The 25,975-nt window shown below is 37.0% G+C and overlaps 1 protein-coding gene across 2 annotated transcripts in view; it reads right to left on the bottom strand.

The window, feature by feature from the left end:
• UST (uronyl 2-sulfotransferase) overlaps positions 1–11,514 on the bottom strand; it is a 102,099-nt gene extending 90,585 nt beyond the window's left edge. For both annotated transcript variants that reach the window (XM_034418991.3, XM_034418992.3), the window contains exon 1: positions 10,636–11,514. In XM_034418991.3, the coding sequence (XP_034274882.1) occupies positions 10,636–10,918 (283 nt within the window). In that variant the 5' untranslated portion in view covers positions 10,919–11,514. The remainder of the gene's footprint in view (positions 1–10,635) is intronic.
• Positions 11,515–25,975: the final 14,461 nt, after the last annotated feature.

Raw genomic sequence — 25,975 nt, 5'->3', positions numbered from 1 at the left:
GGAGGCTATATTCTGAAACATGTATGAAAAAGAGGAAAAGCCACAATATGAAAGCATGTTGACTCAGTATCCTATTTTCCCCCTTTAAATAACTGTACAGGACAAGTTATGGCTCAGTATTTTTGTTTTTTTGTTTTTTTACCAACCTCTACAATATAACTGCTTTATGATCATGCACATAATTACCATAAAGGCCAAAATAACCAAAGTATACTTTTCTGGTAGGGTATGAATCAACCCTGTGCACAATATTTAGAGAACACAGAACCACTAAAAAAACCTCAACACCCTCCAGCATCAAAGATGCATAAATTAAAAGGGAGTGAAGAACTTATTTTTTTAAAAGAGAAAGAGAAATTCATGCAAATGAAACTGTATTTTTCAGGCTAGTTACCACTTTGGTTAACATCATTTTGATTTGGTGACACCTTAATTTTTAGATACAGGTTCCAATTTAAAAGAATCTGAATTTATGATCAGTTTTGCAAGTGCTGAAAAAGACTGCAGCCAAATATTATTTAAGTATTAAATGAATGAAGCCAACACAGCAGATAGTAGAAACTTTCAGAATACCAGAAGATGTATTTTACTAACTACATAATAAATAAACTAACATCAGTCAATAAACTAGACAATGCATAGAAGGAAGAAAATACAACGAAGTGACTGTGTTAGGACTGTTTGTTAAAACAAACAAAATACAATCAAAGCGTGCATTTGTGAAACCTGTCCCTTAAAAAGAACCTCATAACCAAAGTTAAATTATCAAAAAACAAAACAAAACAAAAATACACAACAATATATGAACAAATAATAGAAATAAAAAAGTGAACCGCTCCAAACTCGATTGCAGAAAATATGACTTCAGCAACAGAGTGGTCAATGCCTGGAATGCATAACCTGACTCTGGTTTCTTCCGCACCCCCAAAACTTTAACTTCAGACTGTCTACTGTTGACCTCATCCCATTCCTAAGAGGTCTTTAAGGGGCATGCATAAGCACACTGGCGTGCCTACCGTCCCTGTCCTAATTATTTATATCCATCTCATGTTTTCATAATTATGTCTATACATATATGTTATCTAATACATGCTTCACGGAATAGATAGATAGATAGATAGATAGATAGATAGATAGATAGATAGACAGACAGACAGACAGACAGATAGATAGAGCATTGGTCTTACCTGACACACGTCCTGGCCTTAGCACTGGGAGGGGAGCCAGATGTTCATGGCCTTCTAAAAGACCAAAAGGATTAGGCCCTCCAAGCCTTAACCCAAGTATTGCAACAGACAATGAAGTCTTGCAAGGTAACATTGTTTAACAGGGGGGACTTGAAACAAATCTACTCTGCTGTATCTGGTACAAAGTATGGGCAGAAACCTTCAGACACAGGTAGTCCAAGTAATCATCTATCCCTGTGCCACATAAGCCTTCGAAAGAGAAAAGCAGCTCTTTCCTATTGGCTGTTGACATGTCATCCTAGGTAATAAATGTGATTTGCACTATTACCATTTAGGTTTTACCATATAATATCAAATTTAGTTGCAGACTTGCTATTTCAAAGGGAATGCCAATCAATGCAACTTTCTAAATATGTAGAACAGATGGTTTCCTAACATTCCAAATATAGATGAAGAAGTAGAAGAAATTGAGGGCAGAATCAAAAAAAGTGATTAGACTAGAATCCCTATGTAGTCACAAGTGGACTAACTCCAACCTCTACTGAATTCCATGGATTCTTATCTAAACTCCAAGCAGATACTAACCTCCTGTGCACATGGTTTTTAACATTAAATCAGTTTAATTGGACCTTCACATACGTTTCCTAGCTTTCATATCATGTCTTTGGTATCAGAAAATCAGTCTACAAAAAAGAAAGTAACTTAGTTCAACTTTTTATAATGTAATAACCCACAAGGCTCCTTTATAATGCTTTGGTTTGTAGCTATAATAAACACACAGCTGATATATTTACTAAAAGATAAAACCTGATTGCAACCCAAAATAAACTTCATGAACAAAGTTTAAGTGTAATTTTAAAAAAAGTTTTACATGACATGTAAAAGGAAAACGTTTTTCTTTCATCTCCCCAGCTATACAAGTTATAAGTACTCTATAGTTTACTCTGTCTAGGATTTAGGAAAAATCTAAATGAAACATCCATAATTATCTTGGCCATTTTATTATCCTGTCTCACTAAATCAGTATTTAATGTTGATTGCTGAAGCTAATTAATTCTTTCACAGAGATTTTTCAGAATGTTTCAAGCGAGAAATGAATCCCAAGGCAAACAAAAGTGACAAATAGTAGTAGTTCTAAATGGCCAGCAATTAATGATTAATTAGGTAGAATTGGAAAAAAACAAATAACTACTCCGAGTTTCTTCTCTACTGCTTAAAAATAAATAACAGTTCATTTCCAGGGCTATTCTAAAATCATTACATGCAAGTATAGGCTGTTGACCCCTGCAAAATAGAAAACAGAAATATGACTTTTTTAAAATATTAAAATACGTATCTCTTTTCCTATATTGTAACAAAATCTAGTATGGACATTTGACTTTCCATTCAGTTGAAGGAACAGCTGTATTCTCATGCCCACAATTGATTTCTATTTCATCTCTTTCTCTTTGCTACAACAACGCTAAACAAGAAGTCTCTCCTAAAGGCTCGGGAATTGATCTGAACTAGTTGAAGGTGTTTGTAATTTACATTTCCTCGTTTCCCTTTTTTTAAAATCAAAGTCTCTCCCCAGTCACTGAAGGGAAACAGAAAAACCCAACCAACTGTCCAACTTTCCAATATTTTGCCTCTATTGAATCTAGGTTAATCTGGTTAATAGTAGGTCAACCCTCCCCTCCCCAGTAGAAGCCATAAAGAAATATCATATGTAGCTTTTGGAACAGAGGTGATATTCAGCAGGTTCTGACCAGTTTTGGAGAACCAGTAGTGGAAATTTTGAGTAGTTCAGAGAACCGGTAAATACCACCCCTGACTGGCCCCACCCCCATCTATTCTCTGCCTCCCGAGTCCCAGCTGATTGGGCGGAAATGGGGTTTTTGCAGTAACCTTCCCCTGGAGTGGGGAAGGAATGGGGATTTTACAGTATCCTTCCCCTGCCATGCCCAAGCCATGCCCACCAAGCCATGCCATGTCCACCAAACCACACCCACAGAACTGGTAGCAAAAAAATTTGAATCCCACCACTGTGTTGGAAGAATAAAGTGAAGAAAATTGCTTTTAATATTTACTGGAAACAAATCCTATAATAAATATATCCAGTTACTAATACTGTCATTCAGCAATACAGCCTGTTTCTAATAATTGAAGATGTTATCAATAAATGTAGGAACTTGATAGGAGATACTCTAAAAGCCAGCAAATAAAATTAGTAATATCAGATTGTATTTTCAAGCACTTTTGAAAAGTGCTTACGTTTGTTCAGTTGAAAATCATTTAATATGCACAAACATCTCAAAACAAACACTTAAGTTTTGTCTGTATAGACAATGCCTTCAATTACCTGATGAAACAGTAAAATCATCATAAATGTTTTCCATTCTTTTTTTGGTCAACGTAAAATATCATAATGAAAGGTACACTTTGGTTTTCTGTCAATATATATCCATATTAAAGGAAAAACCAGAAAGGCAGAAACCAATTAAAGCTTTTGGAATTTTACAATCAAGACTTTCTTGGGGTGGGGGGGGTTGAAAAAAAAGCATTCTATATATGCATTTATATAAATCATGTAAATTTAAATTTATTTATAGAAGAGGCGATAGACATCACGATCTCCGGAACGTTTAAAAGTTTAAAATTTTAAACTTTTAAACGTTCCGGAGATCATGATGTCTATCGCCTCTTCTATAACTATACCTGGAACTCGCATTTTTAGGACAATTCTTAAATTTATTTATATAATTCATGCAACTTTTATGTAATATTTCCAAAGAATTAGAAATGTTTTTGTAAGGACCTTCACTGTACATGGCATTAAGCAAGTAGGCAAAATAATTTCAGACAGGGAGAAAAGTTGTGGAAAGAAAAACTGATACCATCATCCCCAATCCTATTTTAATCATGAAATGCCTTGGTGCTGTCTTATACTTAACTATTTGTGTAACTGAACCACAACTGTCAACACTGATTACCATCTTAAGGTAGGAATCCTTCCTATTAACTTACTCTTTCCATGGTTAATGCCAGTGATTAAACCTGGTAAATATGTGGTCTGCCAGTTAAATACAGCCCTCCATTGTTTCAAGGATAAAAAATAAAATATACTGTAGATCCTAATCCCACGCATGTGCAAACGGAGCTTCATGAGTTTGCCCTCTGCTTGTGCGGCCTGATTCCCAATGGGCTGCGGACCAGTATTGGTCTACAGACCAGGATTTGGGGACACCTGCATTAGAAAATATTTTCTATTTACACGAATTTCTAGATCAGAGGTGTCAAACTCAAGGCCCGGGGGCCGGATCCGGTTTCTGGGGTGCTTAGATCTGGCCCATGGGGCCGTCCTGAAAACAGTGAAGGACCAGCACCCACTGCCTCTGTCAGCAAAAATGGAGCTTGGGAGGACTGCATACGGCCCTCCTGAGTTCCGTTTTTGCTGGCAGAAGGTTGCAGGAGGCCGTCACAGCTGAAAACGGAGCTTGCAAGGGCCATGGGTGGCATTCTGTTTTCACTGGCAGAGGGATGCAGGAGTCTGTCGCAGCCGAAACGGAGCTTGGGAGCCCATTTTTGCTGGCAGAGCACTCAGGCTATCATAGGCGTCCCTGACATGAGTGACATCAAGCTGGCCAGGCCCACCTCAGCCCCCAAGATCAAACACAACCTTGATGCAGCCCTCAATTAAATTTAGTTTGACATCCCTGCTCTAGATGAAGTTATAGCAGCACTCCAGTCATTACCAAACTGATGAATATATTCCTATTCAGAAATATTCCTATGTCAGAAATGTTGGGAGTCTACAAAAAGTGAAGTTCCCTTATATTAGTTTTAAACCATACACAAAGTAGTAATTTGGAACCTAAACTGCTTCTCTTCTTGTGTAGGAGATGGGATTTTTTTTTTACTAACTGCTATTCTTCTGTAGTACACTCATAATTTCTATATGACCCCCAAATACTAGAAGAGGTTGTAAAGAACTGAAAAAAACCCTTGAAAACACACAAACCGTTGCCCATTAGTGGAAGAAAAATACTCCAATGTTCATATTTTTATGATGCAATCTACTAGGTCACAATCTAATCATACACATTTGCATTGCTTCTGAACTTCTGTTGCCAATATGTAGCTAATTCCTACAGAATATGTAGAAAAAATTACTCACAGGCAGTACAAGTATGTTTCCTCATGCTAATATCTGTGCGCAGGCTGCAATGAGGGAATGAAGTTAACATAAATAAATACTTTGTAAAGTGTAAGCCTGCAAACAGATTATATTTCAAATTATTTTTATGTCCAGTATTAATAGCTTCAGGTAATTTCATAAAAATAAAAAATAAAAAAACACTAAATAGAAAATAAATCAACCTTAACAGAGAAGTACCTTGACATAGCAAACTAAACAAGCACTGTTAAAATAATCAGGATGAGCAGATAGCATTAATATTCCTTGGAATTTCTGCTGTATTTCTCATTTTGGTTATACCTGGTAACATCCATAAATAACACACAGGACTGAAGAAATACTATTCTCATCTGAGTGAATGATAACAGAAGCTGATATAGAGTGCAGTTTGTCACACATGTTGACTTCATATTATGACAAATTCCACGCTTGAGTCTACAACAGGCAAATGTAATCTTGCTGCTCCCATCCTGTTGTTTTGATGCATTTTGTTGCTTTTTCATACAAGACTGTTCTGTTACTCCATTGCATATGTTCATCAGAGACATTAATTCTGCTCCTAATCTTTTTCTACCAACTGCACAAGACATTTGGATGGATGTTATAAAAGCATTCTAAACACTGTTAGGAAGCTGGAAAAAAGAAGAGGAATATAATTTCTGCTTTTTCCCAATTTCATGCATATTCACTTTTCTTAGTATACACCAGGGGTCACCAATCTTTCGGACCTCAGGGACCACTAAATTCATAATTTAAAATCCCACGGACCACTAATATGATCGCATAATGACTGGCTGGGTGGGCATGGCTAGGTGGTCATGTGACTGGGTGGGCGTGGCCAGTCACCATGGCTGGGAGGGGAGTGGCCTCCCCTCCCAGACACTCCTCGCCTGTCTGTTGGCCTCCTTAGGGCCCCAACAGGAAGCAGTTGTTGGAGCTAAGCAACCTCCATGAAAAAGAGTTGGCAAAACTGCTCAGTTCAAATTGGATCTGACCAAGAAAGAGGCTCAGCAGAAGCACCTCACTGAGGATTATGAGCATAGGCTTTCCAAGCAGAGGGAAGACCTGCGAGAGTGCAAGGCCAGGTACGGGCACTTGGAGGCTCAGCAGGCTGAGATGGTCAGCCAGTTCCAAATCATGATGCACTCCCACTGGAACAAGGCCTTCCGGCTCTTTGCCACCAGCGGTGCTTCCCTTCAGCCTTCGTCCAAAGCCCCACACCAGGAGGCTGAAACAGACCCCGTGTCAGAATTTCTGCCCCCTTCCGACCCACACAAAAAGACCCCAAAGGGGGAGACTCTCTGCAGCAACACAAACATTCATTGCACATATCTGGCCCAGCAGCTGTAGTTTGAGGACCCCCGATTTAGTGCAATATAAAAAATGCAAATGATTTTTCTGCAGACCACTAAAATTTTCTCGCGGACCACCAGTGGTCCATGGACCACCAGTTGATGATTGCTGGTATACACTATTCCTCCTAGCCTTCTGGGCAGAAAGACAGAAAAGACGATTAATAGCCACTACTATTGTACATCATTTATTTCTCAACAACTCCTTGACAAGAAACACTAACTGCAATATGATTACACTTCACAAAGGCTGAATTATCACAACTCCAATAATCTAATTTTTGACCTTTTTGTACATTTCAAAACCCTTCCCTAACAAATTCTATACAAAGATAACAAAAAAAGCCTCTAGAAAAACCTTGAACATTCAGAATCAATAAAATTAGTAAGCAAAACTTAGAACCTTATAGTCAAAGAATATGAAAGTCTCATATGGCTTTAGGAAAAACATATATACAAACACACTGTTTATAGTGGGGGGGGGGAGAAATCCTCACATTTAAGGTTTGATTCTTTTTCTGCCAAAGATATCACACAATTATTAAAGGCAGAGCCTACATATTTTGATGTAGCTTTCTAATTCACAGAGGTAATGTGTATGTTTCCTACCAATCACTCAGCAAAACTTTCTGAATGGGAAGTGCAAAAGTGTATGCATAGTAGTCCCTTTCTTCCACCGATGCTTGCATCCTAGGACTAGATGTAGCTTTTTACATTTTATTAAAATAGGCACTCTTTGTGGGATGGTTGGCTTATAAGCATTTGTTACTTCTGTGGCAGTTTATTGAAAGCTTTCCATATTGGCCACCAGAATCAACTTTCTAGAGGTTCCTGGTATTGGTGGATCACAGATTCAAACTAATTCAAGTAAAAGTTATTAAATACTATCATTTGTATTCCAAAATTTCAACTATATTCTAACAACTTGAACCATTCTACCAATTGTATTGATAATTCTACCAATAAAGTAGTCAAAATTTGACAACCATCGCAGAAACTATTTTTGCATTCAACAGACCATAAATTGTAGCATAGGGAAAGATAAAACAGCCTCTTTTTCGCCCTTTTCCCACCATTTGCTTGTATCGTAACTCAAAGATGACATTTGAGACATAGGGAATGACCAAGTGTTGTACACAATAGAGATACTACCTTGCCATACCAGCAAAATGATAGATACATTCATCATTGATTGTTACAGCCTACATCCCTGAAATATAGGAGAATTCAACTACATCTGTTCCCTAACAGAATAGTATCTGAAGGGTCCTTTCTGTTCTCTGAGCTTGCTTGTTTCTTATAGACGTTTCATTACCCAAACTAGGTAACCTCATCAGTGCTAGTGTGTACTGATATTACCTAATTTGGGAGACTGTAGGTAGTACTGATGAAGTTACCTAGTTTGGATAATGAAACTTCTGCAAGAAAGCAACCAAGCTGAGATCACCAATGACTTCTCATTTCAACTCAAAGCTACAAATATTATTTTTATTGGTAGAATGGTACCTGCCAGAGAGGGACTTTTTGGAGTAGATATGGAAGTGATACAGGTGGAAGTAAATAAGGAGAAGCTTCACCATACAAGAATATGTCTCTTATGTAATGGTGAATATAACTGTAGAGTATCAAATACCATATCAATTTTTATGACTATTAGTACTTATGTTTAGCTTCTGAAATAACTGTATTCCAGATATGTATAAGAGAATAAGCATATATGTATTTTTATCAAGATCATTGATACTATCAAGATATTTTTTCTTACTACAAATTAACAAAGTATAACTGCCTTTCTCCTTCACAAACCTGAGAGTGATTCACATTCCTCCAAAGCAATTTTCAGTATTAAATACATTTAGTAGGTAAAGGGAACAGAGAAATACCAAAACTCACAATACAATATAATACATCAAGTAACCTTTGGTGTACAGAAAAGCAGCTTCAAAAGAAGCTTTTATTCCCTTTTGTTCAGTGATGGTGGAATTTTCTTGAAAAATACTATTACAGTTCTTGTCTCTCTTACAAAAGAAAAAAAAATGACCCAGATGTGGAAACTTCATTACTGAATTCCAAAAGGAACATTCACAATCAATCAATTTGGGAATTGGTGATGTTAGAAGAAGGAAATATATAAACATAATAATCTTTGAAATAAGCTCATGCATTCAATAATAAATGTGCTTTACAATAAAGAAACACATATATACATGGTATATACAGAAATGTCAGAAAATGGACTTACAACTATTATACAGCCTCCAATGTCATTTGAAAGTAGTAGAGACTAAATCAGATGGACTGCATGTAAAATACATGTGAATCTATTAGGATATTAAAAGTTAGCAGTGAAATCTATATTAACAGCAGAAGTATTATAAGGAAATGGCACCAATGGACATTATCTCTAAAGGTCATTTCATGTATTACAATGACTTGAAATAAGGTAATTTTAGGAAGGCAGCATTAAATAATAATAACAAAAAGAGAGGCTTCATTAACATATATAGTTCTCCAAAGACAACAGATACAATGGATGTCACCCACTCTGGAAAAATATCTGCCAGCTGCCAGTTACAGCACTGCTGTGATCAGTGGATGATTTTGACACGTTTAGACCCAAGGCTCTTATTATAACTATTTTAGGTTTATGGTTAACATAGGGTGTCATTACTTTCCACTGTTATTTTGTAAGTCTCCTATATTAAAATTCATTATAGTCTAGTTATATCCAACACTTTCTTGAAAGACCAGCAACAGTCTGCTGCTGTATGTTGAACAATATTTTATCCTTGGGAGGCTAGGATCAGGTGTGAACCTCAATGATTTATCTAATAAAGTCAGAAATGATGTAGCACTTTTTTTTGTCACCCTCTAGTTCCCCTACTATTCCATAACAAAGGCCCTTCATGGAGTAACAAGAGCACAAGGGATGTTATTTGTTCTTGCTATAGAACAGCTTTATAATGAAGGACATGACAGTTACCAAGCATTCCAAGGATTATGAAGTGAAGGGAGGAAAAGAAAGTAACATTAATTGCAGTAGCTAAAATCCCAACCTTTGAAACATAAAGCTATGGGTTTTATGTTTACATGATGGCAAGTGCATATTGAGGACCCTATTAAAGCAATCTGTCCAAAAAATATGGCTAAGGATTCATAAAAGCCACTGTTATAAGTACTTCTTATTTCTTATTTGTGCCTTAAAGCTTTATTTCTTCTTTAGGGCCACTTAGATGCAGATTAAAGTATCCTTTAATTCACTTAATAAGTTTCATCCTGTCAGCAGTGGTTATAATAAATAGGATTTCCCCCTCCCTCCCCTCCACAGTATCCTTATGTAATATAATGAAGACAAAAGTTTGGTTGCTGGTTGGGTATTAATTAATAAAGCATACAGTACAGGGAAATTATCCTAATTAGGTAGCAAAGACAACTCCCCTCCCAATTCCAAACGTTTAATTCAGCATTTTCACAGAGGCTACTACTTCTATTCACCAATTTACTGTTGCAAGCACACCTTATTTGGAAAGCCAAAAAAAAAAAAAAACCTATCCTCTAACCAAACCACTCTCAGTGTAATCTTACTCTCCCTTTCTGCTCCTTTCAAAAAGAAGGATGTTAAATTTCACCGGTCCACTTAGGAACTGATGGCTGGTAGAGAGCTGGGAAAAGACGCCCCTGACAACAAGTGGGACCCAGATTAAACTTCGGAGACACCCCCCCCCGCCCACTTCCTAGAGTACGTAAAGGAGCCCGGGAAGTCTTTCCTTCTCTCTCCCCCCAAAAAACGGCTCTCGCTTCGGGGGGGGGGAAAAAGCTCCCTCCAGCCACCCACACTCGAGGGGTCCCTGGCCTGGCTCCTCCCGCCCCTTCCCGCGGCTAGAGCATCCCTGCTCGCTTTCCCCCTCCGTGGCCTTACCCAAATAGTGTCTCAGGTCCAGCAGAAAGTGAGGAGGGCCCCCGTTGAGCTGGTAGAAGAGGGAGCCTAGGCAGAAGAGCAGCAGGGCGGCCATGCAGAAGCCGTAGTCGCGGAGGGAAAGGAAAGGCAGCAGCGAGAAGGGCCTCCTCCTCCTCCTCCAGCCCATGCCGTGAGCGGGACCCCCCGAGGAAGCCGGGGCCACATGAGGCCGGGGCTCCGGACAACCCGCCCCGTAGTGTTTCAGAGGCGGCGAGGCCGGCAGCTGCTGCTGCTGCTGCTTCATCGTCGTCGTCCCCGGCGCTTCCCTCGCCGCCGCCGCCGCCGCCTTCTTAGACAGCTCGCCGGGCAGAGCGCATCCTCCATCCGCCTGCCCCGCTCCGCCTGCCCTGCACGATGGAGGGGGAAAAGTTCGCCGGAGGTTCACGCGGTTTCTCTCCTACCCATTGCCGGGCTTCCCCAGCGTCGGGGCGAGCCTAGGACCCGGGGAAAAGAAAGCACCCAGCCACCCACCGCCGTTGTTGCCCCCTAAGCAGGCTTAGTTCGGTCTCTCCTCCGCGGCGGCTTTCGGAGCTCCCTCTCGCCTTGCAGCGCCGCACTCCAGCCAGTTGCAGGCTCAGGTTACAAGTCCGGCGGACGGCGGGCCAGTGGCTGCAACTCACTGGAAGCAAAAAAAAAGAAGTTGTTTGCGTCTCTCTCTCTCTCTCTCTTTCTCCCGCCGCCACCTTCCTCTCTCTCTCTCTCTCTCTCTCTCTCTGCCCAACTCTCTCCAGCTCCCCGGGGGCCGCCTTTTGCTCGCTACACCACCGCCCCCTGGAGGACGGCCGAGACGGATCGGGCGAGGCGTTGGGATTCGTTCGAGGCTTCTCCGAAGTCGGCTCCAGTCCTTCCCTAGCGGCGGAAGACGTCACCGACCTCCTTTCCCATTGAGAAAAGGGCGGGGGAAGGGGCGAGGGAGGGTCCCCGTTTCCCCCAGACCGCCTTGTTCTGGCCGAGAAAGGCGGATGGGCTTCGGGATGATATTAGCGCCCGCAAGCGCTAAAAAAAAGGCTTTAGGCGGTCGCAATGATAAATGATTAGATTTTTTTTTTAATGGTTAAGAGAGCAAACTAGGGTTTCCTTATCCTCAGGGCTGTTTGGGAAGATAGCAATAGCACTTAGACTTGTATAAAGCTCCGTAGTGCTTTACAGCCCCTCTCTAAGCGGTTTACAAAGTCAGCATATTACGCCCAACAATTTGGGTCCTCATTTTACTCACCTCGGAAGGGGGGAAGGCTGAGTCAACCTTGAGCCTGGTGAGACTCGAACTGCTGGCAGTCGGCAATACAGTATTTTTATTCATAACGAAAAGGAACCTCTCTTAACTTCATTCCGCTTGGATTAAGTCTAAAAGAATACAGTAAAGCGGGGAAAATACTACGGCCAGCCAAATGCTATTTCTCTCTTTTTTTTAAAGATGTGACTTTTTCATATACAGGGCAGTGGTAAAATCCAATTTTTTTTACTACCGGTTCTGTGGGCGTGGCTTGGTGGGCGTGGCAGGGGAAAGATACTGCAAAATTTTCATTCCCACCCCACTCCAGGGGAAGGATACTGCAAAATCCCCATTCCCTCCCCACTCCTGGGGGAAGGACATAGCAAAATCTCCATTCTCACCCCACTCTGGGATCAGCCAGAGGCGGTATTTGCCGGATCTCCAAACTCAAAATTTCCCCTACTGGTTTTCCAGAATCTGTCAGAACCTGCTGGATTTCACCCCGATACAAATGATACAAAATGCAAATGAAGCATTTTCATATTTATTATGTTAAAGACTACTAATTTAAATATGGAGGTGCTATTGTCCATAGAGAGAAACAATTGTCTAACTAAGGTTCAGCAAACCTCTCAAACTCGAGAATGTTTGCTTCTATGTGCAGGAGTTACTGGGACATGCTCAGATTTTGTTTCTTAACTACCACTTTAAAGTAATGCTCCCTTTTCCAATTCCCCTATAACCTGGATTCAGAAAAATAGAGCTGTATACAAGCATTTCTATCTCTCGGGGAGCTATAATGGTATGTAGAAATGACCTTGGAAGATAAAGAGGGAAAGCAGCTAATCAGGGTCTGATAAAACTTGAGTGGGAAAGAGGAGTGATGAGGAAAGCATATCAGAAGGGACTTCCCCTAGTTTTGTGAAGAATAAAAGTGAAGAATAGTAGGAGGACTTTCAGATTTGCAAGATTCTATTAATGCAACCTTGCAATAAATGTAGAACTAGTACTCCTGTGTGCTTCTTGTTTGGAACTAATAGACTAACTAGCTGCTGTTAATGTAATCTTGTAATAAAGATAGAACTTTTACTCTTGCATGCTTCTTGTCTGGAACTAATAGTTAAGACTAATTAGTTGCTATTAATGGAACCTTGTAATAAAGTTAGATCTAGTACTCCTGCATGCTATTCTTCTGTTAGCCTTTTGTCTTGATGAATTGATTTCCTTTGTGTGTGTTTGCTGTTTTTTATGTACCTGTATGAAAAGTTGCAAAAAGTGGCTCAGTGGCTAAGATGCTGAGCTTGTCAATCAGAAGGTGAGTGAGCTCCTGTTACTTGTCCCAGCTTCTGCCAACCTAGCAGTTCGAAAGCATGTTAAAAATACAAATAGAAAAATAGGGATCACTTTGGTGGGAAGGTAACAGCGCTCCATATGCCTTCGGCGTTTAGTCATGCTGGCCACATGACCACGGAGACGTCTTTAGACAGTGCTGGCTCTTCGGCTTTGAAACAGAGATGAGCACTGCCCCCTAGAGAGTTGGGAACAACTAGCATATATGTGCGAGGGGAACCTTTACCTTTACTATATAAAAATACTGTGGAATAATGATTGTATATCCAATGCCTAGAGGAGGCCAACAAACAAAGGCAGCGATGGCTAACCTTTTTGCAGTTGCGTGCCAAAAGTGGGAGGACCACTTAGGTAAAAAACGTAGAGGTTAAGGTACTGTTCTAGAAACTGGGAGACTGTGAGTTCTAGTCCTGCCTTAGGCATGAAAGCCTTTGGGCAACTTACTCTCATTCAGTCCAGCCAGTGGTGGATTGCTCCCGGTTCTGTCTGGTTCTTTAGAACCGGTAGTAAAAATGGCTGGAGGCTCCGCCCACCCACCCAGATGTCATAATTGATTATCTGCACATGCACAGAACCATGCGAGCAAGCGTGCATGCTTCTGTTGCGAACCGGTAGTAAAGGTAAGTAGAACCCACCCCTGAGTCCAGCCCACCTCAGAAGATTGTTGTGGGGAAAATAAGAGAAGGAATGAGTATTAAATATGTTCACTGCCTTGAATTACATATTTATAAAGTAATAAAGGCAGGATAAAAATATAATAAATAAATAAAAATAAATTCCAGCTCTTTGGCTGCAACAAGATACAATCCATAAATATTTTCAATATCTGTATACTACTAAAGCTTTCATTGTGTTTATCAGTTTATACCCTCAGGTTAGTCCAAATGGCACCTTATACCATAACTTTGGAATCAAGAGACCTAAAATCTACTAACTTAAAGAGTGCATAAAAAACCCGGGACTCATTACCCCTGTGGAATTGAAATTTTTATGAAGGTCATATCAGTTTAGTTTGCAAATTTGTAGCCATTGCAGCATCCCTGCAAAGCATCCATTGCAGCAGTTGCATGATCATTATTTCTAACATTCCCTACCTACTTCCAGAAGCAAAGTCAATGGGGAAGCCAGTCTGCTCCCATGCCTTTTTTGCTCACCCATGGTCATTCTGTTTATTCAGCAAAAACTCAATATTTGCCACTATAATTATTTTTCTATTGATCATATACAGTCATACCTCAGCAGTTGACAGCTTCAAAACTTGTTGAATTTGGTATTTGATGCACAAGGAAGAACTTGCTGACGTCGGCTGCCTCATGACTTGATATTTCTTCTGACCGAAATAGCGGGTCACATGTAAGTCACATGAGTTTCTCAGTACTCGTCAGTTTTAGTATTTGTCACTTCTTCTTTAACAAATGGGCAAAAGGGCCTTCTCTGTGGGGGCACCTACCCTCTGGAATCAGTTGCCCCCAGAGATAAGGAGAATCCAAGACCTTAGTGCCTTCCGCCGTGCCCTTAAAACCCACTTTTTCCAGCAAGCCGGGCTGGCTTAAGAAGAAATTTTAAATGTTTTAATTGGTTTGTATTTTTAATTTTGGGCCAAATTTATATATATTTTAATTGTTTTTTAATATTTGTATTTTATGTTTTTTAATTCTGGCTGTACACCGCCCTGAGTCCTCAGGGAGAAGGGCGGTATATAAATTTAAAATAAAATTTTTAAAAAATAAAATAAATAAAACAAATTACTGACAAATACTGAGGTACCACTGTTCTCTTGTTAGATCGTCATGGGACCATTTAGCATTAGGGTAAAAAAATCTGGTCAGCTAAAATTCAATGTTCATTCTGGCCACAACAGATTAGTTACCTGTCTCTCAAAGAATGAGCCACAGAATTGTCTAGTATAAATGCATTCTTGTGAACAGCTTAGATCCCAAATATGACTTTTTGACCCTCAATATTTCTTTCATTTGCCATTTTTAACCCCATTTCAAATTCATGTCCTGCTGTACTTGGAATTTCAATTTTCTTTTCATCCTTGTAAAGATAAAAACACGAATAGTTAGACAATCAAATACAAATTCTTTTGTGATGATGAATTCATTTTGGATTATACATCTATATCACATGAGCATTGTTTTCTTATGAATTTTGTAAATTGCTCAATGGGTTTAAATGGACTCCAGAAAACATTGATGTATTCAAGCTGACTGAAATCATTGGACTTCAATGCATCATTAAGCAGTTAAGTACTTCAGAATCCAATATTTTCTAATTTAATTTCTTCTACCCACATATATGTTTTAGGCTGCACTTGATTTTCAGCAATATATTGATACTAGAATATAAATTAATTATAACCAGACTAATGATATTTATAGGTTTTGGGGGGGAAGTTATAAAAAACTGGCCTAAATTTTTAAAGAATTAACTCATGAGCAATACTAAGTAAATGTTATCATCAGCTGTTTTTCTTGGGATATGTCCCAAGATATTTGGACAATAGCTCAGAAGTTAAATTAAATAAGAATATGTTTTGTATATTTGTCTTTATTGGCTGCTTAGAAAAAAAAAGTATGTTTGTTTGAACAAAAAAATTCAGAACAGAATTCACAACATAAATTACACATAGGAACAGAATGAAAAGATTCAGAAATCCAGATAGTGCCTTTGAAACACCAGAATTCCAGTTAGAAACTGGATCTTTATCATGTGACTGATTACCTCCACTCCTTCCCTGTGTCCACATAAACAGACAATAGAAAGCATTAGAGATAATCCAAATCAAAGGCCCAAATCACTTTATACAGTTCTTGTTGAACATTGCAATAACCAAATGTCTCATTTATTCACAGAAATAATGAGTAAGGTTTTGCAAAATTACCGATAAATCTTACGAATCACATGCTTTAATTCCACCAAAGCAGTTATTAAAAAAAGAATCTGCCAACCGGCAACATACAATTTCCCGAGAAAATTCGTAAGTTTTGAATGAGTCAAAATTAATAGAACAAGCACAGCTGAAACATTAACCATGGGCAATTCTTACCTTATTAAAAAACCTTGTTCTGGGACCCAAATTAATAGTGATATTAGCATGTGTTTCTTTTACTTTTCTTTTCTTTTATTAGATTTGTATACCGCCCTACTCCCAAAGGACTCAGGGCAGTGAACAGGCACAAAATAAAATACATAGATACAAAAGTTAAAAGTTATAATTAAAACCAGGTTAAATAATTTAGCCCGAGACAATTAAAAAATCCCAATAATTTAAAACAAATTAAAATTTTGATTTAAAAGAATTTTAAAACAGGGGAGAAAATTAGGCCAGGCCTAATTTTTGATGCACATAATTTGTTTAAATTTGTCTGTATCATAATCACATACTATCAAATCTCTATGATTTCCAACAAGAGCTCTCTTAGAGCGCTGAAGTCAGTCCTCTATGCCTGTTGCTTACTCCTGAAATAATTTTTTCCTTCCAAAGCACTTTTCTCTTAATCAGCTGAGAAAACAAAGTTGATAAAAGCAGAAATGTAATTGCAAGTTGAAGACTCCACACTTACAAAACCCACATGCTCTAAAAATTGCGTCCTAGTAGACCTAATTTAAATAAGTAAATCTACTATCTACTACCACGATTCATAGTTCTGGCCTTTAATCTTGATACTAAATATACGTTTTTTGTTTCCCCTATTTTTCCTTCTCATTTTAATTACATTTCTGCTCCTCTCAAAATATCCTTCCTAATCAAGACTAGCAGCCAGTTGCATAAAATGACTCAGTTGGCATCTTTCCAACATTCAGGCCAGTTAATCTAAGTCAGCAGGAAGACAATTTACTTTCAATATAAAGGGCATTTTGCTTGGGAATAGGGAAGCTGACAACTAAGCTCTGCATCCCCATCCACCTCTCTCAGTAATTAAGCCTATCTCACCTATCATCCCTCTAGCTCACCTCATCCCTCTAGCTCAAATTCCTGATGTGACTTATTTAGCAGTTTAGGCATGTAGAAGGCAACCCCTTAAAGTTGCAATGGAGTCCAAGCCAATCTGCAATCAAAGCCTAAGTTTATTGGGAAAAATATTAAAAAGTACCATTAAGAATGTAGCAAGGGGTTAATTATCAAAAATAAATCAAAATTTATACCAGAAGGCCTATCTATCTAGATTGATATATATTGGTAAATATATGGTAGCTGAGCAGATTTATTAAATATCTCTGTTTTAGCATTGATTTTTCAGAGTCAAATAAATCAGCCAGTAAGAACAGATACTATTAAGGAATGACAAGGTAGAACAAGGAAGATGACTAAAGGTCAGTTTCCCGTGTTTTATCCTGTTCATTGGGGATGTCTTTGATTGGCAGCTTTTCTTCCTCTATTCAAGGAGCAATTGTCAGAATTTATTTGCATAGATGAGAAATTTCAAGGAATTCAGTCTTGCATATCAGAAAGAAGATGCTAGTAGAATATAATTAGATGTGGGCATTGGGGAATTTTTCCCAGCCATTACGAACTGTTGAAAAGTTTGAGCATGGCCAAAAGGCAGAGGGTATAATTTAAAATGTGACTGCCAAATCTCTTCTTCCCAAGGGTCCCATCTTAAGACTGGATATTCGATAAAGTGCTATTAATAAGGGCCGAATCTTCAATTATCCTGGTCTGGTTAGCTAAGAAGTTTATATTCTTCTGTCTATAATATTGTCTCCTTTCAGTCCAGTCCTAGTAGAAATAGAAAGGAGACTACCTAGAACAATTTCAGTTCAAGCGATATATAATATAGGAATATACCATAGTATAAATATATAATATAGCAAATGTTGTACCTATCCTGAAATGTAAGGGGTGCTGTATAACTGCAATCCTGCACAGAAAGAGTTTAATGAGGAATTCCCTTATTAGACAAAAAATAAAGCAATTTTCAAGATACAAAAAATATATTAGGAAAAGAGAAATAGGAGAAATAAGGGACTGCAACTATGACATACAGAAATTTAAATAAAATCAATATTGTTAGCTTAGCTGTAGTAAACTTATTAGGAATATTGTAGACTTTGGGATTAGTGAGAGTTTTTAGAAACAGCATCTGAGTTTGCTGCTTCGATGTTATTAAATGTACCCCCCTCACCCACACAGAGACAGCTTTTCTTATTTATTTATGTTTTTTATGATTTGTACTTATTAATGTATTAACATGTTTAATAATTGGTTTTATAAGATGTGAACATAACTGAAAGCCAGGCTCTTTGGACAGATTGCCTATTGCTTGGTCGAATCAAAGCATCCTAGCTGCTGTTACAAGACTATTACACAAGTCCAGGAAAAGGGTTGACTGCTTTATGGAGCTGTTCACAGGTACAATAATTGTGCTCACCCAAGATTTAAAGTATACTAATTTCTAATGAATAACAGGAAAATGAATGTCCAAAGAAAAAACAATGCATACAATCCAAACTAATCTGTACAATTCATCTTTAGAGAATTAGCATTAAACAAATTAAGTGACCAAGTTCTTCCAGAAAAATCTATGCTGCCTTGAGAAATATAATGTTAAAATTGTTATTAGCTTTACATCTACAAAAACCTAAGTTGGGTACATGAGTTCCATTTAAAAAAAAAATATCTCAAATTGTAATCATGTTAGTGCACTAGACAGGGGATCTTGGTAAAATGAAAACATTTCTTTTGGGAGAATGCCAAAGAATGCCATTCCCTTGCAAGCCAAAGGATTTCTTTTATAAAACACTTCCATTTATATTCACCTAGTCCTTTAGACTAGGAGAGTATAAATAGGAAAATGCAAGCAATACTGAGTGTGCTGAACTATGCAGACAGTGGCCAGCCCCAAATAAGAACTTTAAAATATACAGTTTAGTATGATTTATTTAACTGCATTAGAATAGCTAATGGTTATACTATTCTATACATATACTATTATAATGTATAGAACAAACAAATAATATGGATATATACATATATTTAAAAAGGTATCCCAAGATCTTTTCTCGCTTATAGCCCTGTATCTTTAGAGAAGATACAAATAATATTAAAAAGAACCTTATGATTCTTGATGAACGTATCTTTTCTTTCTTTTTTTTTATTTAAAAAGTTTTTTTTATTTTATAAACAAACAAACAAGCAATACATAATAATCAGTGTATCATCTGAGTACATCTTTTATGTCTTGTTCTTACTCCTCCAATATTTGTCATATCTTGATATTATCATTTCATTTATTATGACATTTCCCCCACATTTCTTACTTCTCTATTAATACATTTATCTATCTTTTTATTTTATTAATAATTTTTCGACAATTTTATCCCCACACAACCTTCAACCCCCCCTCCCCGCATCTCCCCGACTTCCCAGAGCAAAAACAGGGTATAACATTTAACAAACATAAGCTAAAATATGCTAACTTACTACAAGATTCAAAACTCCCTCACGCTCTTTAACTCCCCTTTTAAACATTATTCATCAACCTTCCTTTTATAAATTCTCTTATCACATTTCACATTTGTTACTAAAATCCTTTCCATACCTTCTTTTTCAGCATTACTCCCTAATAAAATTCTAAATTAAACATTTATCCTCTTTGATCATACATAGACCACTTGCCAATTTCTGATTGTTCAACTTTACTCCCTTGTAAAATTCTAAGTTAAACATTTTAAAACTTTCTTTAAAGCATATCTTTTTTTAAAAATTTTTTTAATCCATTGAGTTAAGTTATGTCTAACTTAAACATTTTGTCACATATACCTTTTGAAAATACTATAATCTTAGGTTAAACATTTTAAAATCTCTTAATACATCAATAAAACATTCTTCAAAATATAAGTTTCAAAACTTTTAAAAAGCTACCCATTAAATTTTAAGTTAACCATTTTAAAAAACAATCCAATTTTAATTAAGCCTTTTTACTTCAATAAAACATTCTTCAGAATATAACCTTAAAAATACTGTTAATCCATTGGTTTAAGTTATTTCTAAATCTTGAGCTCATTCTTCAAAACATAAGTTTCAGAACTTTCAGGAAGCTATCCACTAAATTTTAAATTAACCATTTTAATACCTCAATAACTTTTAAAATTTATCCATTTTTAGTTAAACATTTTTACTTCAATAAAACATTCTTCAAAATATAACCCTCAAAAGGCTATCCCTTAAATTATATCCAAAACTAAATATAATAAAACACTTCCTTTATATCATTGTTTTAAAATAAACTTAAAAAATACTAATTTCAGTAAACTTTTCAGATTTATTACTAAAATCTTCGCCAAAAGGAATTAATCTTCCATTCTTCCTTTCTTTCTATATTTTTTCCAGTCCTCCTTCTTCAATAATACTTTCTTCTTCAGCATTGCTCCTCCCCCTGCTTTTATTTTCGAGAATTTTTGAATTTGGATTTGAGGTTGATGTATCTTTGGAATTCGTTCTCTTCTTAGAATTATTTTCTTTAATTTGGAACCCCCATTTCGACTCTTCCTGCTTATATAATCAGTCACTTCATTCCTTAAATATTGATTCTTTCTGTAAAGCCAAGAATTGTCACGGTAAAATTTATCAGTCTGCAGTAAAGAGTCTACTTGCTGCTTTTCAATTGATTGCATGGAAGCCTCTACCAAAACCTCTGTTTGCACTGTGCTAACCTCCATCTTAATCCTGACAGCCTCTTTTTTATCCTCCAAAGTCACATTAGCCTATTGATTTCTTCCTCTTTTCCACCCAGCAAATCATTGTTATTCTCCAATTTTGATTTTGAACAGTCCTTTTAATTGATTCTAATATAACAGAAGTATAAAAATTTTAAAGTTCTTGTAAGACCTTTACAATCACAACTTGTGAGTTTGCTGACTCATATAATAATGATCCTCCATCCTTGATGTCAGCCATATTTCAATTTTCACTTTGTATTTATTCAGCTATCAGGTCAATAAGTCCAATTATTTTCCACACAATTTAAAAGTGTAAATTAGTTGAGGTCAATACCATAGTCTTTTCCATTCCACTTCCACTTTAAATCTTTTTCTTGATGTGTAATCCAGTAGCTTTAACAATGTTGCAAGCGTTAACAAGCACTTTCACATAAGTTTTGTTTTCATGCCCTTAGGCGCCATTTTTCCCCTTTTAAACGGAGTTAAAGTTCAGTACTTGCATTTTTTGTTCTCCTGGTTTTGCTCTGCCAGCATCCAAGGTCGAAGTTTCTTATAATCCTTAAAATTGCATTGCTGGTGTGGTTGCAATGCCTCGTTCTGCATAAAGCAGACTCGTCCCGGATCCGGAGCACTGAAGGGCTTTCAGGGAGCTCTCACCTTGCAAACCCCAGGCTTAAAAAAAAACCTGGGGGTCTAGGGGAGCTCTACCCAGACCCTTCTGCTCTTCTCTCCCCCTTTTTCCCTGGGGGAGAGTTTCGAGCCGCTAGACAGCTGATTTTCGCTGTTCTAGCGGCTAACGGAATCATGGGGCTGGCGCTCCTAAAGGAGCGTCCATCGGCGTTTGCGGGGCCATCGGAAGTCCCCAACGTATCTTTTCTTTTATGTACACTGAGAGCATATGCACCAAGACAAATTCCTTGTGTGTCCAATCACACTTGGCCAATAAAAAATTCTTCTCCTATTCTATTCTATTCTATTCTATTCTATTCTATTCTATTCTATTCTATTCTATTCTATTCTATTCTATTCTATTTATTCTATTCTATTCTATTCTATTCTATTCATAATAATAATAATAATAATAATAATAATAATAATAATAATAATAATAGCTTTCCCCTAACAATTGGAGAAACACAGCAGAGTATCAATTAATATGTACTTAAATGACAAAGACTCCTATGCATTCAAGTTCCTTCCATAATCTTGGATTGTAATTTAATTCTCAAGAATCTATAAAAGAGATCTAGCTTTCTCAATAATCCTATAAATAGGAAACATATAATAATCAGGGCATTGTTCTATTCTTTCCAAAAGTTATTTAGTTTTTTAACAGCAAAATTGTATGCATTTCCAATTAGAAATAAATCATGTCCAGCATCTGAAGAATGAAAATAAATATATGAGTAGGCATGCCTAAAATTGTTTTGTGATAATTTCCTTCTCTTAAATTGGTTTAAGAAAGTTAGTAGCATATTTCACAACCACTTTGGCAGAAATCTATCCTAAGGCATTTTAATTTGGGAAAAAATAATATGGAACATTTTGTTTACAATTTTGTGGGGTTTCCCCCAGCCACTTAATTAAGACATTTCACCATTGTAGAAGCTGCTTTTAGCATGAGAAATAAAATGAGAAGCTGTGTTTTTTGCTGATGTTTTAATCAGCAGAATGTACCAGTACTACTCTGTAGAAAATAACTGATTGATTAAAAACCAGGATTATGTCGTTTGAAGAGGCTGACGTATGATGATAATTAGATAATTTATTTTACATTTCATGTCATTTCTGTGGAAAGAAGTGATTTGAAAGAAATTGGCATCTATTACTTTTCAGACCAATCATATTGGTTGTTATTCAAGAAGCTTATAATATTCATATTCTGCTTCATATTTTTTTTATTCAGCTGATAAAAACTTTATGTATACCATAGTTAAAACAGATAAAATGTTTCACTGCAGAGAATTTGGGCTGATTTTTATTTTTCATCTAAAATGTTCTGTAAGAAAATTTGCAGGCATACTTATAGCTGAAGAAAAATGATTGACAAATTATATATAATTGTTTTCTTTTTCCTCTCAAGCTCTGTGTTACATAGCATTTAACTATTTGTTTTGTATATAAATTGTTCCAAGTTGATTTCAAATCTCTACTCTCCTTTAATTTTTCCCCCCTCACACTTCCCTGTTTAAAAAAAAAGGCATAGATATTGTGGGAAGAAATAGCCATCTGGTTCAGTTCCAAGCCAGGAGAAAGGCACTGGAGACAAAATGGCGGCTGGAGGCTGATTGGAAAGATGGTTTAATCATCAAGCAGAACCACATGGATTCTGCGCAGCTGACCATATGGAATTGAAAGTGGGAGACGTTATACCTTCTTTTGGGCTTTGCACTCCCATGGGGCCATGTAGGAGTCATAGCTGGCTCTATAGGCAAAGTACAAATCCCAGGTGTTTGCCTGAGCTAAGTTTGGTTGAAGTTTGGGCTGCTCTGAGATGATGCATTGAAGGCTTGTGTTCTGAAATACCCTTAGGAGATTGTGCAATGTAGTGAGCTCTGTGTCTTCTGCTAAATGGTAGTGGGTTAATCCTATTATGTCCTGAAGGATAATCCCATCATCCCGGAGCTGAAGATCTTTTGTTTTGTAGATAGGCTGGCCCAGTCTTTCTTAATGGGCACAAAATATCTCCTGGGGCTATTAAGAAAAAGTGGGGGTTGCTTTCTCTAAAAAACTTGTTTCTTCATTTCTCCCTCTGGGAAATATAATATTCTGCCTTTTTAATATTCCTCAAAATATTTCATTCTTCTAGGAGGGGGTGGCTCCCCACCATATGGTACGTAAGAGGGAGAAAATCAGAGCAATTCAGCCAGATTTAAACACTTAAAATAAGAAACAAATCATTTCCAGACTGGAAGTGAAATAAGTACCATGTTTTCAAGTGAGATGTACCCCTGGGTAAGTGTTCTTTGCGTTGTATCTTAAACTAAATTGGAACCAGTGTAGTAGTGCCCATGAGTACATAATTGATAATGCTTTTTATCCACTTTATTTGTTCAATAATTTGAGCTGTAGAAAATTTCACATAATTTCTTGATTGCTGAATTTGATATACAAAAGGTTTCCACAATAATAGTCAGAGAATTATACTGAGTTTACCCATAGGAAGATCAAGTGCTTTCCTTACATAATTATATATGAATAATTATTGCATTTTCTCTCTATTATTCCTTTTAGAATATTCCACTTTAAATTCAGGGGAGAGAGCTTTCAGAGGAATGTTGTAATCCATCGGTAATTTATCCAGCGAAAGATAAATATGACTTTTATTCTTTTTTCTTGTTTTTAGAATAAAGAACTAAGATTAATACTATAATGCTTCTAATCATCTGCTGGTGACTGACTGATCCTTAAAGGTCTGGTGCTTCTCATAGCCTATAATAAGACTAAATTTCCCAACACTCCTTGCATCTTCCTGCAAAAAGAGGAATGAGAAAGCCAAGCTGAGCAAAGGAGGGAAAACAGAGAAGAAACTTCCATGAGAAAATTGGGCAAGGTATCAGTAAGAAACTGGCCTGAAAGTTTAGAAAGTGCTGTATTCTAATTCTGTACACATGCCAAATATATTGGGGGGAGGAAACTCGGGGAGAGAAAAGGCCTAATAATAAATTTGTGTAGCCTTGGGTCGAATGACAAAAACTACTATAGGTTAAAATCTTTCTTTCTTGCTATGCAGTGGCTGAAAACCTTTTTTGGGTAACTGCTAAGCTTTGGGTGGGTGCTGTTAGGCCTTTGTGTCATTGTTGACACAAAGGCCACTGAAATACCTTTAGTGCCTGCAACCACTGAAATACCTTTAGTGCCTGCCCAGCCTAGTGGTTGGCAAATTACTTCAGCTATGACACCAATATAAGCAGTTAGTCTGAGAAAAAAGTTTTCTTTGGCATCCTTTTTATATTAAAACAAAGATTGTTTTTTTAAAAAAATTAATCATGAGGAAAAAAAACAACAAAATGCAAAAATAAAAATACATCCTTTTTTAAAAAAATAATAAAATGCAACGAAAAAAGGACATATTTCTGATACGTTTATATAACTATATAACTATATTTATATAACTTTATTTTTTTATAAAAAGGAGTCCATATTTCATTATATTTATCTACATATATGTCTGTATCTATAGGCAACCTGCTCATAGGCGGCAAGTGTAATCAGGTCCTCAATCCATTGATTATAGGGCCATATATTTATCTTTTCAGTGCTGCAATATCAGCTTTTTGGCAATGGTAAGGACAGAGAATCCATCTACATTGTCTGGGTGTCAAATTCCAAATATTGGGTATGTAATTCAAAAGATCAGTTGAAAACATGGGGCAGAGAGTTATTTCTGAGTTGCCACCTACTCAGTGCTAAGACTCAAGCCATCTGACCAATTTTCAGTGAAAGTAAAAAAGTGTTTGGAAATATCTGAAATCACACACAAACACACGCATGCAAAACCATTTTATGCAGTGTGGGTAGTGGTTAAAGTGTTGGGCTGGAACTATGGGGAGCTGAAGAGTTCCCTTTCACCTATGGAAATTTACTGGGTGACTTTGGATCAATTTCGCTACTTTTAAACCCAACCTACCTCACAGGGTTGTGGTGGGGAAAATAGGGAGAGGGAGCAGCATGTACAGAGGCTTGAGCCCCTGAATGAAAGGCTGAGTAAAAGTATAAGAAATTCAAGATGGAAATAGTACTCTTTTAGCTTAAGTATATATATATATATATGTTTACAATCTTTTTTTTTATTAAAGAGTTTTACAGAAAGAAAAAAAAAATAAAAAAATTTTACAAGTATTTCCCCAACCCCCCCTCTCTTCCTTACCCCCCCCCCCCGAACTTCCCAGAACAAAATACAGGATATAACAATTAACAATCATATGCTAAACTAAGCTAATAAACTAAGGATTCCTATCCCCCCCTTCACACTTTAACTCCCCTTTTACTAACTAAACATAAATACTCTTAATTTTTCTATTCATTCATAAGCTAATTGATACTTTTTAGTTCGATATTTGTTTTGAA

This window comes from Pantherophis guttatus, chromosome 1, assembly GCF_059756535.1.
Source record: "Pantherophis guttatus breed Tessera chromosome 1, ASM5975653v1, whole genome shotgun sequence".
Taxonomy (NCBI): domain Eukaryota; kingdom Metazoa; phylum Chordata; class Lepidosauria; order Squamata; family Colubridae; genus Pantherophis; species Pantherophis guttatus.
Note: the sequence above shows the minus strand (reverse complement) of the source record. Positions and strands in the feature narration are given on the sequence as shown.